The 21,140-nt window shown below is 55.0% G+C and overlaps 9 protein-coding genes across 9 annotated transcripts; 6 read left to right on the top strand and 3 right to left on the bottom strand.

Moving 5' to 3' along the window:
* Positions 1-61: 61 nt before the first annotated feature.
* DL89DRAFT_266545 (uncharacterized protein) lies at positions 62-6,906 on the bottom strand. Its single transcript, XM_040887116.1, has 48 exons — positions 6,790-6,906; positions 6,600-6,697; positions 6,540-6,578; positions 6,385-6,518; positions 6,267-6,357; positions 6,156-6,233; positions 6,097-6,131; positions 6,054-6,066; positions 5,853-6,032; positions 5,781-5,831; positions 5,730-5,744; positions 5,658-5,705; positions 5,604-5,627; positions 5,449-5,582; positions 5,286-5,418; positions 5,121-5,264; positions 3,660-5,099; positions 3,563-3,622; positions 3,452-3,541; positions 3,413-3,430; positions 3,350-3,391; positions 3,248-3,319; positions 3,170-3,220; positions 3,114-3,142; positions 3,059-3,092; positions 3,003-3,034; positions 2,967-2,978; positions 2,901-2,942; positions 2,807-2,876; positions 2,737-2,782; positions 2,645-2,706; positions 2,567-2,617; positions 2,390-2,533; positions 2,268-2,362; positions 2,175-2,234; positions 2,117-2,147; positions 2,030-2,086; positions 1,802-2,008; positions 1,745-1,780; positions 1,697-1,720; positions 1,607-1,672; positions 1,529-1,585; positions 1,451-1,489; positions 1,301-1,429; positions 1,217-1,276; positions 1,001-1,180; positions 547-966; positions 62-524 (listed from the first exon to the last, which is right to left on the bottom strand). The coding sequence occupies exons 2-48, from the start codon at positions 6,681-6,683 to the stop codon at positions 276-278; spliced, it is 5,208 nt and encodes a 1,735-aa protein (XP_040745058.1). The 5' UTR covers positions 6,684-6,697; positions 6,790-6,906; the 3' UTR covers positions 62-275.
* Positions 6,907-7,452: 546 nt separating this feature from the next.
* On the top strand, positions 7,453-7,860 carry DL89DRAFT_203439 (uncharacterized protein; the record flags this gene model as incomplete). Its single annotated transcript, XM_040884028.1, has 1 exon — positions 7,453-7,860. A coding segment is annotated over one exon (408 nt), but the record flags the coding sequence as incomplete, so codon positions are not given.
* DL89DRAFT_266544 (uncharacterized protein) lies at positions 7,657-8,508 on the bottom strand. Its single transcript, XM_040887115.1, has one exon. The coding sequence runs from the start codon at positions 8,294-8,296 to the stop codon at positions 8,075-8,077; it is 222 nt and encodes a 73-aa protein (XP_040745056.1). The 5' UTR covers positions 8,297-8,508; the 3' UTR covers positions 7,657-8,074.
* Positions 8,509-10,866: 2,358 nt separating this feature from the next.
* DL89DRAFT_128100 (uncharacterized protein) lies at positions 10,867-11,851 on the bottom strand. The gene has a single exon (XM_040883290.1). It carries the CDS (start codon positions 11,571-11,573, stop codon positions 10,992-10,994), a length of 582 nt encoding a protein of 193 aa, XP_040745055.1. The 5' UTR covers positions 11,574-11,851; the 3' UTR covers positions 10,867-10,991.
* Positions 11,852-12,738: 887 nt separating this feature from the next.
* Positions 12,739-13,850, top strand: DL89DRAFT_128092 (trypsin-like serine protease). The gene has a single exon (XM_040883288.1). It carries the CDS (start codon positions 12,843-12,845, stop codon positions 13,452-13,454), a length of 612 nt encoding a protein of 203 aa, XP_040745054.1. The 5' UTR covers positions 12,739-12,842; the 3' UTR covers positions 13,455-13,850.
* A 1-nt stretch (position 13,851) lies between these two features.
* On the top strand, positions 13,852-14,581 carry DL89DRAFT_128093 (uncharacterized protein). The gene has a single exon (XM_040883289.1). It carries the CDS (start codon positions 14,072-14,074, stop codon positions 14,447-14,449), a length of 378 nt encoding a protein of 125 aa, XP_040745053.1. The 5' UTR covers positions 13,852-14,071; the 3' UTR covers positions 14,450-14,581.
* Positions 14,582-16,492: 1,911 nt separating this feature from the next.
* DL89DRAFT_222171 (trypsin-like serine protease) lies at positions 16,493-17,139 on the top strand (the record flags this gene model as incomplete). Its single annotated transcript, XM_040884575.1, has 2 exons — positions 16,493-16,862; positions 16,883-17,139. Coding segments are annotated over 2 exons (627 nt in total), but the record flags the coding sequence as incomplete, so codon positions are not given.
* Positions 17,140-17,218: 79 nt separating this feature from the next.
* Positions 17,219-19,183, top strand: DL89DRAFT_266539 (uncharacterized protein). Its single transcript, XM_040887114.1, has 9 exons — positions 17,219-17,519; positions 17,560-17,736; positions 17,771-17,896; positions 17,929-18,102; positions 18,144-18,265; positions 18,294-18,687; positions 18,735-18,847; positions 18,885-18,955; positions 18,976-19,183. The coding sequence occupies exons 1-9, from the start codon at positions 17,268-17,270 to the stop codon at positions 19,053-19,055; spliced, it is 1,509 nt and encodes a 502-aa protein (XP_040745051.1). The 5' UTR covers positions 17,219-17,267; the 3' UTR covers positions 19,056-19,183.
* On the top strand, positions 19,180-20,849 carry DL89DRAFT_266538 (glutaryl-CoA dehydrogenase). Its single transcript, XM_040887113.1, is given in 5 exon segments — positions 19,180-19,560; positions 19,613-19,972; positions 19,992-20,372; positions 20,395-20,442; positions 20,471-20,849. 5 exon segments carry the CDS (start codon positions 19,363-19,365, stop codon positions 20,630-20,632), a joined length of 1,149 nt encoding a protein of 382 aa, XP_040745050.1. The 5' UTR covers positions 19,180-19,362; the 3' UTR covers positions 20,633-20,849.
* Positions 20,850-21,140: the final 291 nt, after the last annotated feature.

The raw sequence follows: 21,140 nt of genomic DNA, 5'->3' as shown, positions 1-21,140 counted from the left end.
AAAATGCTGCTACTGTGTGCAAAAAAAAATAGATGGTACAAAATGCAAACCTTTCCCAACAAAATTTGTCGCAAATATATTGTCCATTCACGGGGAGGAGGGAGGGAGGAGGAAAGTAGGCAAATGTTGAGCTGGCTCTGCAGTTCCCAGAAGGAAAGCAAAGCGCTCCCTCCCCACCATTTCGTTATTTCTTGCTTCCAAGAAGCAATAGACAGTAGCCCCAGCTAGATTAACTCCAGGCTGCTGGGCTGGGTATTCAAAAAAGACACACAAGTTCAAGAGTCTAGAGGCAGCAGGTCGCCCAGCGACCGAGACAGCTGCCGCAGCTTCGAGTAGTAGTCGAGGCGTGCCCTGTAAGTCGTAATATACACACCCGAGTTGGCCGGCACCTCTGATTCGCGCTTGTCGATGATTTTGTGAGAGCACAGAATATCCAGGAACCGCTGGATCTCGGCCTTCGCCACATGTGGCGCGAAATGACGCCGCATCAGGTTGGTCTGCGAGATCCCGGGGTGCTCGAGAATCTGGACCTGTCAGCGTGCGCACCATATTCAAGAGCAATGCCATGTTGGCGCTGCCATTGAGGCTCTGGCCGAGATACGGCACGAGTTTGAGTGGCGGGTCGCCGACAGTCGTCATCCACTGGGCCTGATAGTATCTTTCCGAGACATACCGCTGGTCGGTGCAGCCCACCACCACCAGTCGCTTGCTGCTAACCAGCATGCCAACCAGTGTCTGGAGCGCAGAGCGTGACTGCAAAATGGTCCGCAGGTGCTCTGGCATATCCATGGTCGTTTTCTCAAACATCCTGCTGATGAGGCTCTGCAGCTCGCCCAAGGCCACACCCATGGCGCCAGTTTCATGCACGAGCATGGCCAGCGCCGAGAGAACCTTTTCCAGGATCTCTGGCGACAGCGCAAGATTGCCCCCATGCTGCTGGTCACCATCGACGTCCATGGGAGATGCCTCGGCAATCCGACGCGCGTAAATCAAAGTCGACAACGTGTAGATTTAGACGGCGCTGGAACCCTGCCATCGGACCAAACGGCGCGTCGGGTTTGGCCGAATATACTGGCCGCAGCCACAGCCGGCCTTGGGCAAACAATGACAGCGAGTACGCCGAGTCCGCTGGTGCCCAATGGTGGTCAGCCGTCGACAGCTCAGGCAGCTGCTGCGGCCCCTTGAGGAAGCTCGCAGGCAGATTTCCGTTCAGAACTGTGGCGAATCGTTCGGAGATGGCAAATCCGCGGCCAGGAGCCCTGCGCTCGATGCCGCCCTGCCCTGGCTGGCTATCGTCCACCTCACCAGCTGTGTGCGTTCCGGGCCGGGCTTCTGCAGCGCCAACGCGGGTAGCCCCCGACGTCTCATGCACGACGACGGTGCTGCCCACACTGGATTCCGCCTGTGTCTCGGACGGCCAAGTTATCGGCTCTGGGGCGTTATTGAAGACAAGCTTGGCTAGCCCGACCGACATTGCGTTGCTCGCAAGCTTGGTGATGGTAAAGGTGCGCTGGATATACTTGATGACCAGCTCCGACACGTACTTGTCCGGCAGCAGGAGCTTGTTGGCGAGGGACTCGTCGTACTCGTCGTTGGGCGTCAGCACCAGATTGGTAATTATCGCCCGCAGGCGAGTGCTAGAGACGTATCGATCCATGCATAGCCTGCCAATCTCGTCGATTGCAGTGTCATCGACGACCAGCACTGGGTTGGAGACCAGCTGATTGAAAGCCCGCCTCAGAACCCTGGCATTCAGGATGCGCACAACCGGATAGATGCTCTGCATCATGTCAATGTACACCAGCCTTGGGGTGTATGCGGAAACCGGCACCTTGACAGGCATGCCGTCATCTGAGAGCTGGAGATGCGTGGTTACTGGGTTCGACTCGTCCGCCAGGCACGACCAGCCCTGGCGCATCGTATACATGGTGTTTTTCGCCATGCGCAGCTGCTGGAAGGTGCTATGCATGTTTGATCCGCGCCGGAGGCTGTCCTCCGGGAACTCATACTTGAACCCGCTCTCCAGGACCGTGGGCTTTGCATCCTTGCTGACAATCACGTACCGCAGCTTGAACTCCTCAAGCGTCTCGGGCAAAAACTTCAGGTGGCTCTTGACGATCTTGACCTTCTCCTTTGCATGCTTCTGCCTCAGCATGCTCTTGAGCTTTTCCGACAAGTGCTCCTGGCCCGGCTCGTTGTCAGCCTGCGCCCTCCGCGCCAGCTCAGCCAGCTTGCTGGTACCTGTGCGCGCCATGTTCTGCAAGTACTCGAACAGATCCGGCTGTTGCTCATCGGCAACATCGACATAGTCGTAGTACAGCTTCTCCTTGTACTGCTCCAGAATCTCCAGCAGCGTATTCTTCTGCAGCAAATCGTGCAGGTAGTAGACCTCTTTGACAATGTCCCACTTTTCACGGTTGCTAGTGTCTGTCAGCTCACCCTTGCTGAGCGCATCGTCAAAGATATGCGGCCAGAGAGTCATCAGACACTCGCTGAGGCTGCGGTAATGGTCCCGATGCATCATGTTGCCCCACTGGTGACGCAGCCGCTCGGTGCGGTTGTTGACATCAAAGCGGTCGGGGAACACCTTGAGTGCAGGCATCAGCAGCACAGGCATCTTGTGCCGCTGCGCATAGCACTTAACCACAACGAACGTAAGGATAAGCAGGTGCTGGTCCTCGGCCGACCAGCGGCGACGCGGCGGTGCTGCCAGCGGAAGAATGGCCGGAGGCCGACTCAGGTCATTGAGCGGTGGGGGCGGCGTTCCCTTGGCCATGTTGATCTTGTTCATTTCACGCGCTGCGACGGTTGACGCGTCCTTCTTCAGGCTCTCCTCGAAATTCTTCCGATGTTTGATGTGGATGTTGCGCCTGAATCTGACCTCGACCTTGCGGAAGTACATGCGCGCTTCTGGCAGCGAGACACAGGCCTCCTTGGCTGCCCTCTTCAGCAGCTTCAGGTCAAACATGGGCGGCACCCTGCGATCCAGGTTGTTGACAAACCTGTCCAGCGTTTCGATCTGCGACCGATTCAGCTTCGACTGCTTGCGCCAGCATACCAGCGAGTTGATCCTGAACAGCGGATGGGATACGCTGATTTCATCGCCCTCATACTGCGACGAAGTCTGCAGCTCATCCCAGTACTGCAGGTTCTCCAGCATATCAAGCACGTTGTGCACGTTGTCGTTGAGGTAGTTTACAGACAGATCCTGTGACACAGGCTTGCCAGAGAACTTGTCGGTCTCCACGGCGCACCTGTAGCCCTTGCGGTTGAGCACGCGGGCCTTGCCAATCAGCTGGTACCCAATCGTGCTCTGGTTCTTTGACAGCAGCGGCGGATCCTTAAACACATCCTTAGCGTCGGCTGGCTCTCGGTCGCTTGTCAGGTCGGGCTCTCTCAGAATGGGCTGCACCAGCTGCAGGATGTACATCTGGTAGAGCATCCGCTGCACCAGAACACGCGACCGGTTGACCTTGCTCATGATCATAGCGATCAGATCCTGGGGCAGCTTGCCGATCGGCGTGTTCAGTCGCCTCGCCATCTCCTCAGACGTGCCTGGTACCAGTTCGTCTTCGTCTTCATCAGCGGCAGACAGGCGTGTCTCCCTCTGCTCCTCGGTTTCCTTCATAGATGTCTGGGTCGTCAAGGTCGGGCCGCACGATGCCGTAGCGCACATAGCGAATTGCAGCATGCGTATACCACGCGCCTTTGCACAGCTGGATATGCAGGCGAAGTGGCAGGGCATACAGCAGATACGGTATGCGGAAGATGTAGTTGGGATAGACGCGGATGTTGTCGATGCTGCGAGGCAGCTCCTTGATGAGGAACTGGTGAAGTGTCTGGAGCCGGACCATAGCGCCGCCCAGGTACTCCATCTCCTGCTTGACCTCCTCCCACGCTGGGTCCTTGCCTGTCCGGCCAGCCCGCATGTTCTCTCTCTTTGCGCGCTTGTAGAGCGGCTCGTCATCGCCGTCATCCCTGGAGTCATAAGCAACACCCGACTCGACCTCTGCTGCCAGACGCTTGAACCGCTTGCGACGAGTGGTGGCGACGGTGCTGCGGAACCTGGCCACACCTAGCTTGGCGTCGATGTACCGGCGGTCGCGCTCCTTTGAGCCGGTCGTGCGCTGCACAAGCGCCGAGTTTTCGACCAGTGGCGGCAGACGCAGCTTCAAGCCAGCGCTGTTGATGATCATACTGTCCTTCAAGGCCTCAATAAACGCGTCGACACGCTCCCCGTTCGGATCGATCTCCCAGGCAATTGCTAGGTGCGACAGCATCGGCAGATTGCGGCTCTTGTTCGGATTGGCAGCCACAGCCCTGTGGTGCACTCGCTGCTCGGACGCCAGCGTCGTGATGGTCCGCAGGAACGTGCGCTTGTCCATCTTGTAATTGACCATGGATGCAGCAACCGACGAGGTGATCTCTCCAGCCGCCTCGCGCTCGCGCACGTACAGGGACGCACGGTTCTGGCACGCCTTAATGGTGGATTTCGTGCAGCACACGATTCCCTTGTCCCTGAGCATCACCATGAGACACTCCTGTCGAAGAATCGCGTTGACGGACTTGGACTCCGTTTCAGCTATCCTCACAAGGTCTGGCATTGACAGATGCAAGCCAGAGTGAGCTGGTGCCACTGGATCCTTGCTAGCAGACACCTGGCTGTCAGCGTTTGTGGTCGGGGCTTCAATTTGCTCTTCAGGCATGACTTCTACATCAGCCTCCCTGTCTTTGCCTTTGGCCATATCCTTTCCAGCTGTGCTGGTTGTTGCAGATGCAGATACCAATGATTGCGGTCGCGCGCCATTATCCTCGGTCCCCAGATCAACCAGGAGCTGCGAGATCAGGCTGGTTGCCGCTGGGTTGGCAAAGTAGCGCTTCCGGTGCTCACGGCCCAGGAACTCGTCGACACTGGTAATCAGCATCTCTGTCTTTGGGATCTGTGTCGGGGCGTTGGCGCTGCCAGCTACCGCATATGTTCCCGGAAGCGATCCATCGCCGAGGACAATAGGCGACTTGACCAGCCGGTCAAACACGCGCACCAAGGTCTTGTAGTTGTGTTCCCGAAGAATGAACTGCACTGCCTTGGCCACTGTGCCCTGGGGCCCCGCGAGTGCTACAAGCCGGAACACTTGGCTCTCGAGCGACATCCCGCTCAGCATACCCATTCTCACTTGCGGCATCGACAGCAGGTGCTTGATATCCGCGTGCTCCTTGACCGCCTCAATGCCAGCCATCTCGTCGTCGTCATCGTCGTCGTCGTTCTCGTCAGATGCATGAGATACTGCCAGCGCCGCATCCTCGTCTTCATCCTCGTCGTCATTCTCGTCTTCATCTTGGCTGGTATGTCCGTCAGCTGGCACTGCTGTGCTGCCCGCCCTATCGTGCTCGCGCCTCCGCTTCAACGGCACGCCGACACTGGCCCGCGCCTTGCGCTTATCGACATACGGCTTGATGAATCGCACGCAGCGACGGAGCTCCAAGCCCATCCGCCGCGCCTTCTTCTGCCGAATCAGAGTCATTCGCTTTGCCTTGGCTGCCTTGATGCGGGCGCGCTCCTTCATCTCGGCATCGATATCCTCCTGGGGCTTTCTCTGGCGCACCTTGCCTCCGTCTGTCGTCGGGATCTCCCAGTACGTTGCCATGCTGGTTGGCACGCGAGGGAGGTGCTCGTCGGGAATCTCGTACTCGGCGTTTTTTATTTCCTCGTCGAGCAGGTCGCTCTGGACCCGCATGCGCACGCGCTCCAGGCACCCTATATCGGCCATGGCTCCAATCACTCGGTGGAAGTATTTGCGGTGCCGCCTGTCGTAAAAGTCCAGCCCGACAGCCTCTAGCAAGTCCATCTCGACCATGGATCCGCTCTCGCTCTGCTCCAGTATATCGGAGATGCGGTTGCGCAGCTTGAATCGGACAAGGTTAGAGACCATTTCCTCCGGCGCCCGTTCGTAGCCAGGATTCGGCAGCTTCTTCTTCACTGGGACCCCGTCGACAATCGTGATATGGTTCCTAGTTTTGCTTTCTTTCTTTGGCTTCTTAGCCGTCCCCAAGACGGCCGGCAGATTGCTGATCAGCTTCTCATGCACTGTCACGTACCGACGAAGGATGATCAGGTTGGTGTTCAGCCCTTCCTCGTACGCCGTGTACTTGGCCACCATGCCCTCCGCTTCCAGCACCTTGATGAAGTGGAACGACGACCGCGGATCCAGTCCGAGCTCCGTGCTCACTGTTATCTGCGTCACGCCCATTTCGCGTGCCCGTGCAACCAGCTCCAGGACCTTGAACGATTTGGGCGAATTCATCACCCTCGGAACTCCCTCCGGGCGCCCAAGCAGCTCGCGGTTGATCTCGGCATCACTCGCTCGGAGTGCAATGTCCGCAAACTGCGATGCGACCTGGGCGAAGGTCAGTGCCTGGAACTCCTTGCGCTTCTCGTCGTCGGCGGGGTCGAAGATGTGCTCGCTCTGGCCGTTGATGAATGTCAGCCCGTCCAGGCTGCTGATATACGGCCACAGATACTCTTTCATCTGGTCGCTAACTACCATGTTGTCGGCCGGCACCCCGCTGTCCTCGGCCATCTCGCGCTGCGCCTTTTCCACAAACGACCACACGCGATCGAGCGATGAGCCCCGCGTGCAGTCGAGCGTGATCTCACGTTTGACGGTCTCGAGTATCACGTCCATTGAGCAGAAGTCGCCTAAGCGCAAGCCCAAAGCGCAAGTTTAACTTTTTTGCAGCTGAGACCACAGTTTTGGCTCTAACACAACAGATATCTCTCTGAAACTCTACCTTCTTGTCAGCTAGACTGTGCGGTGTGCGTGTGTAAGTGTCGCTGAAAGCACGAATGGCGGTTACGTTCGTAATTGCGTTAGGATAGCGTATAGTCGCGATTTAGAAAAAAAAAAAAAAAAAGAGCTTCAGCGTAAAAAGAGAAAAATTCAAAGGATGGAAGGCGGCTGATGAGCTTCGAACCTGCGCCCACGGCCACTGAAAATTTTTCATTGGATAAGCTCACATAGATATTGGCACGTGACAGCCCACAACGCAGGGTCAGGGGAGCAAGAATCGGCTGGACAAAACCCCAGATTTTAATCGCGAGAATGCTACTGCGCATTGTTAGCTTTTTGGATCGCATACACTCTCAGCACGCACCCCAGCAAACGAATGGCGGCTGACGACCAATTCGATCTGTTCAGCGAAGTCACAGCTGAGGAGCAGGCGCAGCTCGATACACTGCAGAGCCACCGGCAACAGCAGCAGGCCGAGCGAGTCGAGAGCGGCAACACCGATGACCTCGACTTCCAGCGGCTACGCTACCGCATGTCCAGAGCAGGCCGTGGTAAACCAGACACTCTAAATGGACAGGTGCCAATAAACCTTGGCGAGGCATTTTCAAAATCGGAGCGCACTGAGATTTTGGATGCTGTGGCTGCGCATGTTGCAGCTAATGACTGGACACATGGCCGGCACAGCACCGTCCCAACCCGCGACATTCCCGTCAGAAATCTGCCTATTGGCGGCTGGTTGACAGAAAGGCTCAGAGTAGTTCTGTTCCCTGCGCTTGAGAAGCACACCCAGATTTCAGAACGGTACTGGGAGTTCCGGGACATCTTCATTATCGGGTACGATGCCAACCATCAGCGCGAGCTGGCGGTACACAGAGATGGATGTCTGGCCTCGCTGACCCTGCTGCTGAATGACCCAAGCGAATTCGAGGGCGGCGGCACGCTGTTCACTGACTTTGATCTGCATGTCAAGCAGCAGCCCGGCGACGCGTGGGTACACGACGCAAACCTGAACCACGCTGGGATTGCTATCACCAAAGGCCAGCGCATTATCATGGTGGCCTTCATGGACACCATCGGCGGCATGACCGATGTTCTTTCCGCAAACGAACCACCAGGATTCAGCTAGATCTATCAAGAAAGCGTTTTTATTATGATCGGATAGAGAAAAGAAACAAAGAATGCTATAACTTTAAGGAACTGCGTAGTTAGGAAAGGAAGTATACAGGATAGAGTTTACAGTGTCATGAATCGATACAGATCAGACATGGTACAGCGCGTGCAGCGGCCTAGCAGATGCAGCCGACGTTGCCTCCAGGCAGGCACTCGCAGGTTCCGACGTTGTGGCAGTCGCCAGGTCCGGGGTACGGCCACGAGACCTTGCCGTCGTGCGCCTTGACGCACTGGTCGTAGCTCTCATACTTGCTCCACTCGTATGCCGGCATGGCCTGGACGAGGGCTGATGCGCCGAGAATGACGCTGATAGTGGCAATGGCTGACGAGAACTTCATGGTAAACGAAGGATGGGTATAGTAGCAGCGAGAAGAGAAGAATAGTACTGAAGAGGAGTCCAATGGATGTTGGGAATACTTTACATACCTCGTCCAGGAACGCCAGCCTACAGCTTTTATACGCATTTTGGCGCGTTGTCTACGCAGTAAATTTTTTGTGCCGGGTGTCAGTCATGCGATGCCGAGACGTCTTCCGCAGAGACATTCTGTCCAGGCAATATTTGTTGGAGACAAGGCTATTCTGTCTGTCCGCACTCTTTATTCTTGGGATCGACACCGCGAATAAACAACGCCGGACGAGGTCTCCGCCACCCAACACACGACAAGAGTGGCCATTATCCTACTTCTCTCAGCAAGAGGGTGAGAAGAAACGTAAAATGAGGGACGGCGCTGCGGTATTTTTGGATTGTGGTGTGACCACTCTATTTTTACAAGCTCCACCACCGCCAATGCGCCTCTGCCTAGCTGGAGATGGGGAGCCACTACACCCTCCCGACCCTCTGCTACTGTATTGTGCATGGCGCTCTGCAGCCATTGCATTGTAGGGCAACAGGGGAATTCAGCGAAGCAGCGCATTGCTCTGAGCCACGCAAGGATTACGATGCCTGGAGACACAGGCGATACCCCCTGCATACCGGCTGCAGGTGGGAAACAGCAAAATGGAGCGTTACTTCACTGGCGTGACACGGCAGGGCCGGCAATTTTTAGAACGCGCTTGGACAATTGGCCGTCACAGAGAGTGGTCCTGCGGGTATTAATAGATACTGTGCGAGTTCAGCTCTTTGCTCCCCGTCTGCCATGACGAATGCGCGCCCAACTCCCTCGAATGCAGACTATACCTGCATGCTGGCATCTCCACTGTGCACAGATCCCAATTGAAGAATCAGCCCAAGGCTGATGCTAAGCCCAGGGGCTCCTGAAACACATTTGCCTTGCTACATAGCATGGGATGCCGAACCAATCTCTTTATTGGCAAAAATTGCTAACTGTTTGAGGGGATGTCTATCTTGTCGGACTCAGCAGACGCAGATGATGGAAGCCGTCGGGCTTGCACTCGCAGTAGCCAACGTTGTGGCAGTTGCCCTCGCCAGGATACGGCCAGTGGCCAGTGCCGTGCTCGGCAACGCACTTCTCGTAATCCTTGTTGTGGTTCTTGGCATTAGCAGGGACAGCCTGGACAACGGCGACCGGTACCAAGAATGACGCAGAGAGTGGCGATGGCAGACGAAAACTTCATGGTTAGCTTGCAAAGGACAGAAGGATCCAGAGTTGTAGTAACAGAGAAGGAATTGGGCGTGTAGCTCTACTGTTTCAATGCTGCTGTGTCGAGGCCGGCAGCTGGGTTTTTATATTGGTCTGCGCCTACTGACGGTGCACTGTGTTTAGCATGCCTTATTAACCAGATGGCTGCATGCGGCCACACATCTTCGCACTCGGAGACGCATATCTCGGGGAATTGTGCTGTGAAAGCGTTGTCCGCACATTCGATTAGCATCATAAAAATATTTGGTCGCTCTCTAGGCCTATTATTCCATCCATTTTTTTTTAGAATAAAGGCATACTGTTACTATTCCGATGAGAGATGCTCAGGCTGAAAGCAGTTTAGGCAATCAAATGCCCGATGATGGTCATCTGGGTTGCACGCTCACCTATTTTTACCAATGCTGTGTGCATCAATGGCCATTTTATCCAAGACTTGCGGGCAAGCTCTCGGTGTACATCTCTCATTTCGCTTGCATATGATTCTATTTTTTGATCGAGGAGGATCAGGGGACATCGACTGGATGGTCGCCCTAGTGCTGACATTGGCCACTGTCTGGTAGTGCCCAAGATGCACAACTCCTTGCACCAATGTACAGCCTAGATTATAGGGCTGCTGATGTTGACAAGACACGTAGTACCGATACAACCGCCTGTTTTTGCCCAATACACTAACCAGCTGCTAACCTTTTTGTGAAAGCATAGTGACAACATTTACACATCCAGTGATAGCTGGAGTGCAGTTCCTAACCACAGTGAATGTACAGCCAAGTTGATAACCAGGTATGCAGTATCACAGGCAGATGGAATGGCAAGTGCGACGATGAGTACTTCCTGAATAATACACTGGTCTCTTGGCTTGCAGGTCTTGGGCAGAATCAGCAAGGGCAAAACTAGCTTGAAAGTAACGACAACAACAGAAGCAGTGCTGCTCTCAGCTCATACCTGCAGGCTGGATAGTATTTAGGCTATACATGATATTTTGCACAAAATCCACATCTAGCATGCAATGCACGGGTTAACGATATGCAATTTTGTCCCAGAGTGCCTTGTGCATTGACTCAACGCATCGGCTGCAGCAGTAGGGCTCACAGCCTAGGCCAAAAGCGAACCTAGCAAAATGCTGTCGGGGATGAATGACACTATATGAAGCTTTTTCTGTAATCAAGTCCATGAATTTGAACATCGGTAAAAGGAGGCTGAGCAGAAAGTTTTCCGATTCATGTTCAGAGTTGTCTTTCTAGCTGCTGTTTTTGCAAAGGAGTAATCACCCCTCCACGCAAATGAAGATAGCCCAGTGAAGTGCTAAGAGTGGCTTCAGTGATATATAAACTGGATGACCTGCGGCGGAGGAAGGCAAGCGGCATCCGGTGTTATTCTGCCAGCAATATTTTGATTCTCGCATTTCCTCTTCCCAATCACTTGATAGTCCAAATTATGAAGTTTTCTGGTCGCTTTCGGGATTACTCTTGCAGCCACTGCTCTTGGCATCCCGCAACCCGGTTTGGATAAAGATACCCAACATACGGCTAGCCAAGCGCATTGTCGGTGGCAACGTAGCGCCTGTCAACAAGTACCCGTTTGCATCGATTATCAAGACTGTATATTCTGATGGCAGCCTGTCAAAATGCGGCGGCACTATTATCTCCAGGAACCACGTCGTTACCGCTGCCCACTGTGTTGTTCGAACTGCCAACTGGCGAGCGTGCAATTCCCAAGAACACCTATGTTGGTTATGGAAACAACGTGTATATCTCGCAGACCCTGGTTCCGTCGTGCAAAGTATTTGTGCACTCCCAGTACAACTCGAACCGGTTTGAAGAACGATATTGCCGTCCTGGAGCTCCCAGATCTGCCGCTTGATGGAGTCAGTGTGGCCGCAATCCCGGTGTACAAAGGCTCCCTCTTCCCTGGAATGTCTGCTACGGCAATCGGATGGGGCCTGACCAACATGCGACAGACCCTCGCAGTCCCGTCGTATCCGCTCAAGGAAGACTGAAGTCAAGATTGGCAGCATCGACCCATGCAAGACCCATGTCAAGAAGTACTTGCACGATACGTTCTATTCAAGCAACGGGCCCCGCATCTGCATCGAGCGCTCGCTAACGCTAGGCAATGGCACATGCTCTGGAGACTCAGGAAGTGCTCTTGTTGCTTTCGTAAATGGCAAGCCGTATTTTGCTGGTGTTGATAGCAATGGTGGAAGTTCAGAGGGCACCTTTTCATGTGGTGATGCTGGCGGATTTGACTTTTATATGAATACCAGCAGCTATCTTTCCTTCATTTATAGTGTCACCGGGCGCCTGGTTCTAAACCTAGTGCTAATAACCAGCCTTACTTTTTATGCAAGATACCAATTGCAATAATAGAGCAAACCATATATCCGTTAGCCTCTTTACATACCATTACGTCTACATAGCCATTCGTAAAAGATGTCGAAAAATCATCTCCCAACACTGGCCCATCAATGCCATTCGCTCTCTCTGTAACTCCATCTTCGCTGAAATACCAAATAATGTGTATTGGCTAGAACTAATGAAAACCGTGCTTAAATTGCGGTCGGAAACGGAGAACTAGTGAGTAATGGCGCATTTGAGAATGGCTAATTGTACTGTCAGCAATTGAAGAAATAAATGGATTGGGTAATGTGCAAGCCCAGCTAAGGAGCCCAAGAGATCATGTTGGCTGGATAGGCGCCTCCAAGCACATGGCGCATTGTAATTGAAAAGCAGCAGTAGCACTCTGGCTACGAACACAGCTTTTGAGAAATACATACTGGTGGCATGCTCGTGCGGCATTATGCTTTGCATGAGAAAGAGCTCAAAGAGTTCCTTTTTTGAGCTGCCCCACACGTTTTAGCCCGAAATTAGCCGATTACAAACTCCGCTACCAGGTACCTCGCGCGCTTGCCCATTGCTAGCCACAATGTCGATCCGTTGCCCATCACCACGCGCCCATCTTTGCTGGGTCAGTCTTTGTGGAAAGGCGAAGCAACTGGCCGTGCTTTTCTGCAAAAGACATGTAGGAACGCCTCGTGAACGGTTCTTTTTCTTTTTGCCACAGTGGTTGTGGTAAATCTACATTCGGCTTTATTTGTCTCAACGAAAATGATTTGCCATACATGCAAGACACTACAAGTCCAGGCTTGGGGCGCACTCAATAATATATAAGCAGCACACTTTGGCCAAGGACGGGGTGGAGGACCAAACAGCAATGGTCTACACGCAATAATTCAGCCACTAATACCTACTTTTTTTGGACGCCTAATTTTTCACTACAATCAGCCATGAAGTTCCTTGTTGCCACTGTTTTTGGAATCGGTCTAGCTACCAACTCCTTAGGGCTGCCACAGAGCAGCGCTAATCAAGATCCACACCATCACCTCTCCAAGCGCATCGTCGGTGGTGGTGTAGCACCGGCTGGCAAGTACAAGTTTGCCTCCATTGTAAAGAGATTTATCAGCACTGGGACTGGTATGTGTGGCAGCACCATCATTTCCAAGAACTTTGTTGTGACTGCTGGACACTGTATTGTCGACGACATCACCAATCAGATCAACACTCCTGAAAATATCTATATCGGATACGGCAGCAGCGAGTACAAAAAGCAGACCCTGGTGCAGGCAACCAAACTGTTTTTGCATCCGCAGTACGACATTTCCAAGTTCGAGAATGATATCGCTATTATTCAGGTTCCAGATCTGCCAGTAGACGGCGTCAGCGCATCCACGGTACCGCTGTACAAGGGGAGTCTCTATCCAGGGAATGGAAACTACAGCGATTGGATGGGGGTTGACCAACTACACAGACATAACCAGCCAGTCGCCAGGGAATCAAGGAGGCCGTTGTCAAAATCGGAAACACAAAGTCGTGCAAGTCGCATGTCAAGAAGTACCTGAACAGCACCTTTGACTCAAGCAATGGGCCACGTATCTGCCTTGAAGCTTCGCTGTCTCCAGGAAACGGACCGTGTAAAGGTGATTCCGGCGGCGCTCTGCTCGTAAATATGCATGGCAAACCATACTTTGCTGGCGTGTACAGCAATGGCGGAGCTGCAGATGGTGGCTATCACGTGCGGCCAACCAGGCGAGTTTGACTTTTATATGCACACCAAAAACTACGTATCTTTCATCCATGATGTTACTGGACTATGGCTCTGAAATAATAGTTCTGCCAAGCGACTCTTCAGCTATATCATACTCCATCTAATGTGATATTCACAAATATGTGTTCCATTATAAAGTCCAAATGCGCGTTGTCCATGTGGTGTACAGTGTTGGACAGATATGGCTGCAGACATTCGCTTAAGGACAGGGGATAGAGTTCCAAGCAGCACACCCTAGTTGATCCAGTTATGGACCAAGGCCAAGCATCGTGGTGCTATTGGCAGAATCCCTAAGAGGGAGCTCTGCTACCAAGGAAACACCAGACACCTAGCATTCGAACAGATCCCTACCAATTACCTTAACTCCCGTTACTCGCCTTACCCTTAACCACCATTTTGCTACGCCAGGACATGAAGCTTTCAATCGCCTTTGGATACTCTCTTGTCGCAGCCGCTCTTGGCATGCCCTACCCCAGCAGCGGTCCAGAACCAACCTCGGCAACTACACAAACGCATCGTCGGAGGAAGTACGGTGACACCCTGACACGTACAACTTTGCTGCTGCCATTTTCCTCATTTCATCGAAAAAATACTATCCATTGTGGTGGCATCATCCTCTCCGATGAATTCATCCTCACTGCCGCCGCATGCATTTACGATGATAGCGACAACCCGCATTCTCCTTCATCCCTTAATGTCGGTTACAGAGGCAGCAGTATCGGCTCGCAGACAATCGTGAATGCGCTTAGCTTCATTAAGCACTCCAAGCTTCGACATGGCCGCTCTTGAGAACAATGTCAGTCTCATCAAGGTTTCCAAGATGACGCTGGACAGTAGTAGTGCGGCTGACAGATGGGATGTACTCGGGGCCGGTTCAGTTCAGGTGATTCGGCGACCGCGATAGGCTGGGGCACAACCTATGACAGTCGAGCCCACTGCCACCTCACAGGACCTGAAGGAGGCCTAGCGTTTATATTGGACGGACGATAACACATGCAAAACCTTTGACCAGCAGTATATGAACGGATAAATTTACCTCTAGCAATGATGCTCTCATCTGCGTTGGACGACAGTAAGTTGGTGGGCAACAGGACCCATGCTATGGTGACATTGGGTCTCCTCTTGTACGTTACCACTGATGGAAAGACACATGCTGCTGGTATCTTTAGTAGCGGGTCTTGGTCCCAATGACGGTAGGGTCTGACTTTTATGCGAATATCCAAAAGTATGGACCATTCATCAGAAGCAAGGACCGATGGCTCTACGTAAGCTTCCGAGTAAACTCTGCGTTTTGTTAATGTGGCAGGTTAATGGGATGACTAAACCTGTTTGGCTGTGATTATGCATGCTAATGATATGCGACAGAGTGTTGGACCAAAGTATCTAATGGCATAGCCCCAAGTTTACTGATGGTAATGGCAACGTAACTTGCGGCTATTTTATATTATTTCGCAGACTGACGGTCATGCCTCGGTCTGCTGTAGCAGCCTGTTGGAGTCCAAGACATTCACAGATCATGGCTCTTGTTGTCACATGCTGTTCGCAAACGAGCATGTAGATGTGATAACAAGAAGAGTAGAGGAAGAGCCTTGCACGCCAAAAACAAAAAGACATTTGCTGCATACAAATATGACTTTACAAAGATGTTTTGCGAAAAGCAAAATCCCACATGGAATTCAAATTGCTGTGTCCCTAAAAGCTTTGTAAAGGTGCGCCATTGCCCCAGGCTCTTGCCAAGTCTGGTGTGCCAGCAGTTCAGTAGCATCCGTCCTGCGCAAAGGTTGTGACCAACCTCAAGCGTCCTGCATAGGGACTGCAGCTGGCAGGCATTACTGAGCATTCGCTAGAGTCTGATAGCATCTGAAAAAAGGATCCAAATCAGGGGTAGGAAAAATGGTGGTGGGAAGCAATGCTAGGCAGTCTCTGATTTTGAGATTCCCACATCCAGCGAGCATCACTTTCTTTGGTAGCTAAAGGTGTCCTTGAGGATCAGCGACAGCGGCAGGTTTTGTGCATAGGCGATAGTGCGGGTAGTGAGGCCCCTATTTTCACCCCATGCCTACGGGAGCCGCAAAGTGACATGGGTAGTTTTCCGTATACGCAGATTTGTAGTGTTTTCGTGAGGGAGCAGGCAAGTGTGTTGGCAACAGGAAACCCATTGGTCCGGCTCTTGTAGGCACGCTTGGAGCTGAAATGAGGCAAAATACAAACTCCGTTAATAAGGATAGCTGGCGCACTGACAGCCTACCAGCCACACCTATGAATGCACATCCCCGAGCCACACAGCTGCGGATAAAAACCAAGCACCGGGATTTTCTCTTTACAAAAGGATTCCCTCTACAAAGGCAATTCGGAACGATCCTTGCAAAAGTGCTCCTTTCTCCACCACACTCCTTGCGTTAAATGCAAAGATTCCATATTCCTGCAGGAAACGAAGAGGAAGGCGATCCTACCTCGGGCAATTTTTACTAGATTATTTTGCTGTGAAACAGCTCTAGCCATGGAGAAGTTGGTTCAAGGCGGTATATAAGGACTGGGTGTTGGGCATGAGGAGCAGAGATTATCAAACAACAGTCCATAGACGCCTAGCAACTACCTCTTCCCCCAAGCTATATTCGGCAATGAAACTCTCTACGCTCTTCGGAACCTGCCTCGTCGCCACCGCCTTTGGCCTACCCCAGCGCAACGAGCCTGGATACTCCGCAGCTGTCAAAGCGCATCATCGGTGGCAATATTGCGGCAGCTGGCAAGTACAAGTTTGCGTCAGTGATTAAGCTCGACATTGGCGGTCGCACTTACACTTGTGCTGGCACAATCATCACCAAGAACCACATTTTGACTGCTGGGCATTGCCTGGTGGGGGCTACAGGTACCGTCAACTCTCCACAGAACATCACGGCCGGCTACGGCAGCAATGTGTCTGAGCAGCAGACATTCCAGACGGCCACTAATGTGTTTTTGCACCCGCAGTACAACCCGTCGCGGTTCGAGAACGACATTGGCATCATCCAAGTCCCAGATATACCGCTGGACGGGGTCAAGGCATGTGCACTGCCCGTATACAGGGGCTGGCTGTACCCAGGCATGCCAGTCAGGTCCATCGGCTGGGGCATGACCAACTACACGGACTACTACAGCGTATCACCGGAGCTGAAGGAGGTCGTCATCAAGGTTGGCAATCCTGGCCCCATGCAAGTACCAGGTCGAGACGTACCTGCACAGCACGTTTCGATAACAGCAACGGGCCGCGCATCTGCATTGAGAATGCGCTGGTTCCCGACAACGGGCCGTGCAGCGGTGATTCGGGCAGTCCGCTGATTGCATACGATGGCAACAGGCCGTACTTTGCAGGCGTCATGAGCAACGGCGGCGGTGCGCACGGCGAAGCTACGTGTGCTGTGACCGGAGGCTTTGCCTTCTACACACACGTGCTGAACTACCTGAACTTCATTTACACCGTCACCGGGCGCTGGCTTTGAGCTGAACGAATGCTAGAGTGGACCCTGATATAAATCCGTTGTTTTAATTCCTGTTCCTTTAAATACACCCAACGCTTTCCTTTTCTTTGCTCTGGGCACAACACTTTTTTAACACTTTTTATGACTCGATGGTGTCGGCAGATGAGCTACAGAAGCGCGTAGAAACGCTACAGCGGCAGCTGCGCAAGGCCGGCGACCACTTGAAGCGGCTGGCAACGGAGAACGACACGCTTACAGAGCAGGTGGAGAAGTTCAATGAAAGCGAGGCGCAGCTAAAGACCGCACAGCAGGAGCTCGAGGAGAAGAATGCGCAGAATGCACAGCAGCTCGCCGATTCCAAACAGCAGCTCCACGCAGCACTGGAGGAGCGCGACCAGGCAGTCGCCAAGGCCGCAGAGCAGACAGCAAAGGACCGAACAGCTGGAGCACCAGCTTGCCGAAACACAAACAGACGGCGGTGATGAGCAGTGGAAGGCGGCGGCGCTGGAACTGGCCACAGCAGTTGGTGTGGCAGTGGATGAGGGCAGTCCGCAGATTCTGGAGCAGGTGCGGCAGCACTGGGAGGACAGTGCACAAGCACACAGGGTGATGATGCGCGTGTTAAGGAGCTGGACTGAGCAGATATCGAAAGCTGCAGGTTGAGGCAGATGCGAAGGCAGATGCAAAGGCAGAGCTCGAGGACAGGGTGCATGCGCAGGCGGAGATCGAGGCGGCGGTCGTGCGGGCGCTTGAGAACAGCTCGGAGGAACTAGCGGGAGTGCCTGAGACGATTCCGCAGGCGCAATTGAGCGGCTCCGCAGCGCACACGCAGCGCAGGCCGACGACCTGGCAGCGGCACGGGCGGAGGCAGCAGAGGCGGTAGGGGCGCGCGAAGAGCTGGGGCGCGACTACGACGAGCTGCTAGGGCGGATCGGCAAGATGAAGGACGGGCTCAAGGCCAAGATGAGTGCAGACTCGGAGCAGGTCAAGCGGCTGCGCGCAGAGCTGGCGCAGGCAAGAGGCAGCCGGCAATAGCAAAGGCAAAGGAGCTGGAGGGGGCACTGCAGCAGGCGAATGCACAGCTGGCAGCAACGAAGCAGGCGCTGTGGGACAGCCAGGAGGCGAGTGAGCGGGCGTCCAGTGACTTGTCAGCGCAGGCAGAGTCGGCCGAGCAGCGGGCGGCAGGAGCAGGCGGGGCAGCTAGCGGCAGCTGAGGCGCGGATGGCTGCGGAGGGCGAGGAGCGCGCACAGCTGGAGGCACGAGTGGAGCAGCTACAGACGGAGCTAAACCGGGCGCTGAACACGGAGGGGCAGTGGGCGGAGGAGCGCGAGCTGCATTTGGTGACGATCACGAACCTGCAAGGCGCGCTGGAGGACCTGCAGGCAGCACGCGACGCAGACGTGGACGTGGCAGTGGAGAAGCTGCGCGAGGAGGTACGTGCAGGAGCGCAGCAGGTGCGGGCGGCAGTGGCTCGAGCAGAGCAGGCCGAGCTGCGGCTCCGGCGAATTGAGCTGAGCGGGGCGACGGCAGAGCAGAGCCAGCAGAAGATCACCGAGCAGGCGGCGCTGGTGGAGAAGCTGCGGCATCGAGACGGTGGTGCTGAAGGAGCATCTAGGACGAGAGCATGCGGCGGCTGCGCGAGGAGAGCAACGACTTTAACCTGGACAAGCGCGTGATCACGAATCTGGTGGTTGGGTTCCTGGGGCTGCCGTATGGCGACTCGAAGCGGTTCGAAATCCTGCAGCTGATGTCCAGCATCCTGCAGTTCTCAGGAGGAGCAGCAGGAGAAGGTCGGGCTGATCCGCAAGGCTGGGCGACGGGCGCCCGCCGCCGTCCGTCATCGCAGTACGCCGCAGTCGCCGCAGTCGCCGGGCGAGACCAAGGACTCGTTCAGCGACCAGTGGATCTCGTTCCTGCTTCGGGAGTCCAGCCGTAACCGGTCCAACAACACATGACGTGGTGGGTAATATTTGAGCCGGCAGCATCTGCGGCGTGCGAACGACTGGCAATCCGCTCACACGGATGAGTGGCACTGCCCGGTTCCGCGCTGTCCCCGTGCACACACAGGAGCAGCCCCCTATCCTTAGCGGTCCTGCCCTTCCCTGTATCAGCCCCGCCGTGCATACAGGCACAGTAGCATAAATAGGGGGGGCATTTTTTCCCATGGCGTTGTTCTTCTCCTTCGCTAGACCACACTTCTTATAGCATATATACGACCGATACTTTTACACTTCAACCAAAAAATGGCACTCTCCCGCACCCTGCTGCAGCGCGTGGCCGCATCGCCGCTGCGTCTGCCGATGCAGACCCGCATGTACGCAAGCAAGTTTGCAAAGTACAACTGGGAAGACCCGCTGCTGCTTGACTCGCAGCTGACGGAGGACGAGAAGCTGGTGCGCGACTCGGCACACAGCTACGCGCAGGAGCGGCTTCTGCCGCGGGTGATCACGGCGACGCGCACGGAGACGTTCGACAAGAACATCATGCGGGAAGATGGGCGAGATGGGGTTCCTTGGCTCGACCATCGACGGATACGGGTGCGCCGGGGTATCGCACGTAGCGTACGGTCTGACGGCGCGCGAGGTGGAGCGCGTGGACTCGGGATACCGGTCGGCCATGAGCGTGCAGTCGTCTCTGGTGATGCACCCAATCAATGAATTTGGGTCGGAGATGCAGAAGGAGAAATATCTGCCGAAGCTGGCGTCGGGCGAGCTGATCGGGGCGTTTGGCCTGACGGAGCCGAACCACGGCAGCGACCCGGCGGGCATGGAGACGGTGGCGAAGCGCGACGGCTCGGTGTACCGGCTGTCGGGCAGCAAAATGTGGATCACCAACTCGCCAATTCGCCGACGTGTTTATTGTGTGGGCCAAGAACCAGGAGGAGAACGGCAAGATCCGCGGGTTCATTCTCGAGCGCTCAATGAAGGGGCTGAGCACGCCGGTGATTGACGGCAAGATGGCGCTGCGGGCGTCAATTACCGGCATGATCCAGATGGACGACGTCGAGGTGCCGGTGGAGAACATGCTGCCTGAGGTTTCGGGGCTGAAGGGCCCGTTCAGCTGCCTGAACAAGGCGCGCTACGGCATCGCGTGGGGCGTGCTGGGTGCGGCCGAGGCGTGTCTGACGGTGGCCCGCAACTACGCGCTCGACCGCAAGCAGTTTGGCGTGCCGCTGGCGCGGTTCCAGCTGGTGCAGGCGAAGCTGGCAGCAGCGCATAGCGAGATTGCGCTGGCGCAGCAGGCGTGCTTGCGCGTGGGCCGGCTGATCGAGGAAGGACCAGCTGGCAGTCGAGATGATCTCGCTGATTAAGCGCAACTCGTGCGTCAAGGCGCTTCGACATCAGCCGGCAGATGCGCGAGATCCTGGGCGGCAACGGCATCGTCGACGAGTTCCACATCATCCGCCACCTCAACAACCTCGAGGTCACCAACACGTACGAGGGCACCGGCGACATCCACCTGCTGACGCTGGGACGGGCCATCACCGGCATTGCGGCGTTCACTGCGAGCTGAGTAGCAGTCTTTATTTGACAGGTAATAGAAAAAATTCAAGCGGTCTTGTCCTCCAGCACAGCAGCCAGCTCACGCGCAGCATTGCGTACTGGCAGCGCCTGGTCGGCATGGCTGACCACCAGGATCTCGTCGCGGTAGGCGCGGGCGCGCGGCACCAGGTCCAGCGCCCGGATGCTCAGGTGGGTTGTGAGCAGATGCAGCACGTGCAGGAAGGTCAGGCGCGTGGTGGGCGACAGGTGGTTGGCGGCCACGGCCTCGGGGTTGGTGGTGCCGGAGCTGGTGAGGCGCACGTGGCCGAAGGCATCCGCCAGGCGTGCCACGCGGTCGCTGCGCTTCAGGCCGCTGCACTGCAAATAGCGGTCCATCAGGCGGCCCCACACGCCAGCCGACTGCGGGTCCCAAGTGCTGGCCAGACAGGCCTGCGTGAACGGCGCCGGGCGCAGCTGCATGAAGGCCAGGAAGGCGCTGGCATAGACGTCCAGCGTCGGCGAGCTGGCCGACAGGCACA

Source organism: Linderina pennispora (genome assembly GCF_002104995.1).
Source record: "Linderina pennispora strain ATCC 12442 chromosome Unknown DL89scaffold_4, whole genome shotgun sequence".
In the NCBI taxonomy this organism is placed as follows: Eukaryota; Fungi; Kickxellomycota; class Kickxellomycetes; order Kickxellales; family Kickxellaceae; genus Linderina; species Linderina pennispora.
This window is presented reverse-complemented; position numbering and strand designations above follow the sequence as displayed.